Consider the following 7,555-nt stretch of genomic DNA (forward strand, 5'->3'; position numbering starts at 1 on the left):
TTGATTGATAATCGTGGAATTGTATGGTAGTAAATTGAAACTAGTGACAGATATCTTATATTATACATATCTTCTTACCTACATGATATTATATTCCATCTGTCACTGTTTTCAATTTATTACCATACAATTCCACGATTATCAATCAATTAAAATTTTGTACTATTCAATTATCAGTTATCAATTTTATATCATTTACGATTTAATTCAATATTTTGTATAATTCTAAATTTGTTTGTGTACTATTCCTTTTCAGTTGTATGTTACTATAAATGTTGTTATCTCTTTTGTTCTATAGCCCTGATGAAGACCTGAAACTCAGGTCGAAACGTCGGCATAAAATAAATTAATATGGTTTTGTTTATTTATGTTGTTCTTTGCTGGCCGCACCCCCCGACAAACTTCTCCAAAAATTAATTTATATTTAGTACAAGATAGATTTTACCGTCAGGGCTTAAATGTCGAGTTCGAAAAATCTTCCTCTAAAGTTCTTGTAATTTTGTTTATTTAAAAAAAATAACCAATTATCAATGTTACTAATAGTAAAAAATGAATAAATTCAGAATATTTAATAATTGTATGAATAGGGAAACGAGAAAAAAAATGAAAAATGAATAAATCCGATTAGAACGGACGACCGACGAACGGTAAAAGCCGAGACGTATTATTGGCAGGGACAAAATTTATATTTGAAATTTCCACCTAGGAAAACCCTAAAATACGAATTTTCATAGAAAATTTTTTTAAAAAAATTTAACTTTTATTTATTTATTTTTTTTCGAAAATCACAAGAACAACAATAACCTTAAAACGAACCCACCAATCTGAACTAAACTTGAGGACATATTTTATATTTATTTTAATCGATTATCGATTAGAATTATTCAAATATTTTTGTATATATAAAGTTCCCGTTACTTTTAAACGTTAACGGTTGATGTTTTCCGTTTAAATAGGTTTTATAACTATTATTTACTTATGAAAATTTGTCATTTGTATGTATTTATTGTATAAATTTAATAATAAAGCGGGTTACGGAAAAAATATATATTTATTTATACAATTTAAATATTATTTTTTAAAAAAATCTTTAACGCCTTTATTAATTTGTACGCCTATGGATATGAATTTTTTTTTTTAATGAATTATGAAGAATATGGTCAGGGGTACGTTCAAATGAAACAAAAATAGTTAACAACTTTTTATTTGCCGACGTTTCACCCCACTTTGTAGAGCTTCGTCAGGACTAAAAAGATACAAAAAAAAAAAAAATAAAAATATATTGACATAGTAAGATAATCAGGTAAAAAAAGGTAAATTAAGATAGGGTTAAAATTATGTATATATAATTGAATAGAAAATTATATAAATATGAACAATAAGAATAAAAAAATAATGCATTTTGCGTTATTTTTATTTATTCTTTTCGTTGCCTATTTTATATTAATACTATTTTTATTTCTTGTTTTCGTTCATTTTTATATAAATTTTTTTTTCACTTATATTTATATGCCTCTGGACATGATTTTTTTCATTAATAAATTCATAAATAATAACAGGGATACGGTCAAAAGAAACAAAAATATTTAAAAACTATTTATTTGCCAACTTTTCTATGTACGCCCCACTTTATAGAGTTTCATCATGGCTAAAAAGACTCAAAAACAAATAAAAATACTTATAATAATTATTAGTTATCCAAAATATTGATAAATATTATTAATGGTTTGTTATAAATTATTTATAATGAAATATATTTAATTAATATATAATCTTTTCACTTTCTTGGTACTGGTAATTATTGTTTAAATAAAATCAAATGTATCCAAGTTAAAGTCTCAAAATATTTTTTTTCTTAAATATATTATTTAATTTTGATTTATATTGTTCCTTTAATATAGTAGGAATAAATAAATTTTATACTTGACCTGAGTGTAAGGAAGGTTATAAATATAACTATATTATATATTATCTATGTTATGTAACCTTCCTTGACAGCACGGTGTAATAGTGTTAAATTGATTATAATTAAAAGTTTTGAAATTAATGAAAGACTGAAAAAAATCGGTAATTATATATAAGCTAAAGATAGCTTTTTAATAAATTAATATGATTATATATAGTTTTATTGTCTCAGAGGATATTTTTGACTAAAATTGATAACCGGGGCAGAATAGCTTGCAAAATGTTTTTCAAATATTTTATTTGATTGTAAATAGGTATTTAAACTATGCTGTTTTACTAATAATAATGTTAATTGTTAAAATTGTATAATAAAAGATGTTTTGTGATAGATTGTCCTTGAAGATGGCCGAATTGGCCGAAACGTTGAACTTCTAAGGAAATAAAGAATATTTTGATACTTTTGTTTGGATACATTTGATTTTATTTAAATAAAACTATATTTGATTTCGTGTTGAATCATTAGAGTTTACAAATGTTAAGATCATATTGGAAATGTTTTCTGATTTGTTTTAATATAAAAACTCTGTTTGCTCTAGGGAGCGAAGGATGCAATAGTTTCCATTAACTATATGTTCTATTTACTGTATGAAGTTGCCGAGTTCATTTTTCTCTGCTTCGCAACCACTATGTTGGAGACTTCGGTGAGTTTATTTGCGATGTATTTATGAATTTATTTGATTAGAACTTATAAAAATATTACCTTTATTTATGTTATTATTAGAGACCGCATTTTTGTGCAGTCAAAAGCTCAAAATGTGCAAAATCGTGCGGTAAAAACTCAAAATATGTATAACAATAACAAAGGCTTCGCGAACCCGAAGGTTCGATGCAAATTCTACCAATAATTCTTTAGGTACATGTTTCCAATGACGCCCCTCCAAACCCAAATCTACTCAATCAGTCTTATGTAATCCTCCCATCTACGTTTTGGTCTACCTCTCGGACGTTCACCCATCGGTTTAGTGTTAATTAATATTTCATGAAATAAAAAATAGTTTATTATTCTGGGAGTAGGTCTCATTAGAACAATTATAAGGTAATTGTAATATTACTGTAACATATTGTACGCATTGGCCAAAAACATTGTGGCCACACTTAATTATATTTTATTAAAATTAAATATAAATAATTTTAGATACAGAGAAAAAAAAATTGAGAAAACTAACTGATTAAATACATAAAAAAACAAAACAAAAAGGTAGTTATAAATTATCTATTCAGTTATAATATTGGATTAGATTGTATGATTAGATGAAGTAAGAGGTAGTTAAATAGAAGGGTTTTAAACGAGGAAAGGGTTGGTACATGACGTATGTTAGAGCGGATGGAGTGATATGCAGCTCACGTAAAAAATGATTTATCAAACGCAGCAGTTCGGTAGTATATATCAAATAAACGGGACCTGGTAGTACTGGATTTGACTGAGAATTTGAATTGAAGTTTTTCTAGGATATAGGAGAGGCGTTGAGTACTAATTGCATGGAGTAAATAGGAAGCTAGGAAATTCTGGCATCGGAAGGATGGATAGAGCCACTCAGCTCGACCTAATACTGTGTTATGTATCTCTGGTAATCCTGAAAATAAATCCTACTGCGCAATTCATTGGACGTTTAAGTTTAGATTCGAGATTACCCGGGAGTCCACCATAGGCCAGGCAGCCATAGTCAACATCGGGGAAAATAAGAGTTGACGGGTTTTAGGGAACCGATCGTTACTAAGCCCGAGAAGATGGTTGGGAATGCGGTAAAAGTAAAACACAAATAAGTTGGTGTAACCTATTTAATTGTGCCAACGTTTTGGCTAGAGTTTCTAGCCTTCTTCAGGGCTAAGAACAGAACATGATAACAACCACAGTAAGTATAGAAAATAAAGAAGAAAGTATAAATAGAATAACATAAAATGAATAATTTTACAAAATATAATTAATAAAATTAAGTGATGAGAGAAGCGGGAAATAAAATGTATACATAGATAATTGAAAAAGTGGGTAAAATAACATAATTAAGGAAATGAAATAAAAATGAAGTTATATAATGCAAAGAAGTATGAACATACTAGTTATTAATAATTTAAAAATTGAAATGCGGAAAAAAAAAAACGAACCTGTTAGCTTGAACTTGGTTCGTTTTATTCTCTTTTTTTTCCCTTTCCCCTTTCTTTATTTTAGCACCCCTTCTTTTCTCCACTTTTCTCCATTTTCCTTACCCGCGTTATAAGTTATGTTCACTATATTATTATTGGTGTTTTCAAAAATATATATTTTTTTCATTTCTTATGGTATACTTTACTTATATTTTGCCTCTTTATCAATTATTATTGTTACATATATTTTCTTCCTCTCAATTTTCTTTTTCTTTCCACATTTCAATTATTTTTTTTTAATTTTTAATAATTTATTTATTGATATTTACAACTGTACATATATACACATCAAGTAAATTTGCTGTAAGTGATATTATGGCATGATAAAAACATGTGGAGAATCTACCCATTGATAGAACTCCAAAAACATTTCTAAAGGAGAAGATCTCGAGGCCATCTTCTTTTCAGACGTCTAGGAGGATTAGAATTATATATATTATATACTATTTTTTTCTTCTATTTATCTCTTTTGTTAAACTTTACTTATATTTTGTATCTTTATCAGTTATTATTGTTACATATATTTTTTTCCTCTCAATTTTCTTTTTCTTTCTACATTTCAATTTTTAAGTTATTAATAACTAATATGTTCATACTTCTTTGCATTATATAACTTCATTTTTATTTCATTTCCTTAATTATGTTATTTTACCCACTTAAAATTACATATCATACATTCTAATTCCCGCTTCTCTCATCACTTCATTTTATTAATTATATTTTGTAAAATTATTCATTTTATGTTATTCTGTTTATACTTTCTTTTTTATCATCTATATTTACTGTGGTTGTTATCTTGTTCTGTTCTTAGCCCTGAAAAAGGCTAGAAACTCTAGCCGAAACGTTGGCATAATTAAATAGGTTACATCAACTTATTTGTGTTTCAATTTGACCGCACCCCCAACCATCTTCTCCTCGTACGTCATTCACGGTCAACTATCTCTCATAATTAAGCCTTACAACCTTACACGCTCATCTTATTCACCACAATGCTAAAATCTGGATTATATTTTCCTGGTACAGTTCCCTCAATTCAGCGTTGTGTAACCTACTAAATTTTCTGGTTAGGTTATCCTTCTTAGGTTCTAATAATTTATTTTCAAAAACCTTAAAGCGCTGCTCTTCCCCTTGTGTAAGTGGCCAGTTTGGCATCCGTAACTAGTGGGAAGGACAATAATTTTGTAAATTGTAACTTTTATGTTTTTAAACAGAATGGGCGAGCTATGTAATTTCAAAATTGAAAAATAACCAGCACAAAAGAAAAAATAACTCATACTAAAAGAGAATTGGCAAAAATAAATTAAAATAATAAATAAGAAAAGAAACATAGGAGAAGTTTGTCGGGGGGTGCGGTCAGCAAAGAACAACATAAATAAACAAAACCATATTTATTTATTTTATGCCGACGTTTCGACCTGAGTTTCAGGTCTTCATCAGGGCTATAGAACAAAAGAGGTAACAACAACATTTATAGTAACATACAACTGAAAAGGAATAGTACACAAACAAATTTAGAATTATACAAAATATTGAATTAAATCATAAATGATAAAAAATTGATAACTGATAATTGAATAGTACAAAATTTTAATTGATTTATAATCGTGGAATTGTATGGTAGTAAATTGAAAACAGTGACAGATATCTTATATTATACATATCTTCTTACCTACATGATATTATATTTCATCTGCCACTGTTTTCAATTTATTACCATACAATTCCACGATTATCAATCAATTAAAATTTTGTACTATTCAATTATCAGTTATCAAATTTTTATCATTTATGATTTAATTTAATATTTTGTATAATTCTAAATTTGTTTGTATACTATTCCTTTTCAATTGTATGTTACTCTAAATGTTGTTGTTATCTCTTTTGTTCTATAGCCCTGATGAAGACCTGAAACTCAGGTCGAAACGTCGGCATAAAATAAATAAATATGGTTTTGTTTATTTATGTTGTTCTTTGCTGACCGCACCCCCCGACAAACTTCTGCAATCATTAATCTACGGTCAACTATCTACACCTCATTAAGAAAAGAAACAATTTTAAGAATGTGTTAATCAAAAAATAAGTTACTTCTCTTTAAAATAAGTTCCTTTTGCTATTTTCCAGAGCACAAACATCGCATTTTCCATCTACAACTCGGAATGGTTCACCTCAGACAAGAGATCGAGGGACACGATTCAGATGATAATGATCCGTTCTCGAAAGCCCATGTCCCTCATTGCGGTGAAGATGTACCCAGTCAACGTAGAGACACTAATGAGTGTAAGTCATATATCTCATTGTTTCACATGAAATGCCAATTTTTCAGTATAATAATCATAATTTCACTTAACCTATATATGAGCCGTTCAGTTGACAAGATTATTTCATAAAATAGGGCCGTCCGTTGCTCAGGTGGATAGGCGCAAGTCTATCAATCTGAGATCTGCGGGCGGCGCCGGCTCGAATCCGGCCTGAGGTGTTGACTTTTTTCATTAAGTGGCGGGTCCCACAAAATGAAAAACTTGACCCTCCACCATAGGACTTCAATTGGAATCTTGGGCTGACGAAAAAAAACTAAACAAACTTCATAAAATCATTCTTTATAAATATACTATTTCAATAATGCAGAATGTAAATTTAGAAAATTTACTACGAGAAATAATGTTAAAAGTACTTTTTCAAAAAAATTTTAAATTGGAGACATTGATATCTATTAAAATAAATTGATTTCTAGTTGTTTGAATCAAATTCTCTTAAGAAACATTCTACTACATATTAAAATACCATAAGAACTACTTCTCATACGGAGAGAAACGTCATAAATTACTTTATAGTAAATTCGAGCAGCTCTAATCTGTCTGCTGGCATACATCTTTAGTCAAATGGTTCCTGAGATATAGCTTTTCATAAATCAAATATTTCGTCCAAACAACTAGAAATCGACATCACATAAATTTATTTTAGTAAGTACTATGAAAAATACTGCTCCAACGAAGATAAATGTCATAAACTACTTTATAATACATTAAACTAGCTTTCATTTGGGTGCTAATAGACATCTGTATGTCAAATGATTCCTGACATATTAATTTCCCAAAATAACTAAAACTAACAAATTTTGAAAAATACATAACAATGAATTGAAAATAAAAAATATATGAGGAAAAGTGTGGAGTCAGACAACTCAAATAAGTTGAAAAACTTGTTAATAGTTCCAACGTTTCGGCCAGAATTTCCAGACTTCGTCAGGGCTACTTAATCGGAGATCTAAGTGAGCTCAGCGGCACGTGCGGTAAGTCTCAGTTAAAAAAAAAAGTTTTATTATTTCATCCTCAGATATAATGTTTTATAAATCCAAATTTTTGTCTAAAGAACAAGAAATCAACATTTTGTCGAATATCTTGAAACTATTACTCCTACGAAGATAAACATCATAAACTACTTTTTATTA

The 7,555-nt window shown here is 28.4% G+C and overlaps 1 protein-coding gene across 2 annotated transcripts in view; it reads left to right on the forward strand.

The window, feature by feature from the left end:
- Positions 1-7,555, forward strand: part of LOC106679070 (odorant receptor 43b) — a 10,760-nt gene that overhangs the window by 1,852 nt on the left and 1,353 nt on the right. The window contains exons 3-4 of one of the 2 annotated variants that reach the window (XM_014418020.3): positions 2,502-2,606; positions 6,229-6,384. In XM_014418020.3, the coding sequence (XP_014273506.2) occupies positions 2,502-2,606; positions 6,229-6,384 (261 nt within the window). The remainder of the gene's footprint in view (positions 1-2,501; positions 2,607-6,228; positions 6,385-7,555) is intronic. The other variant, XM_067048087.1, reaches the window with a different exon arrangement.

This window comes from Halyomorpha halys, unplaced genomic scaffold (genome assembly GCF_000696795.3).
Source record: "Halyomorpha halys isolate HHAL.00 unplaced genomic scaffold, Hhal_1.1 Scaffold12.1, whole genome shotgun sequence".
Taxonomy (NCBI): domain Eukaryota; kingdom Metazoa; phylum Arthropoda; class Insecta; order Hemiptera; family Pentatomidae; genus Halyomorpha; species Halyomorpha halys.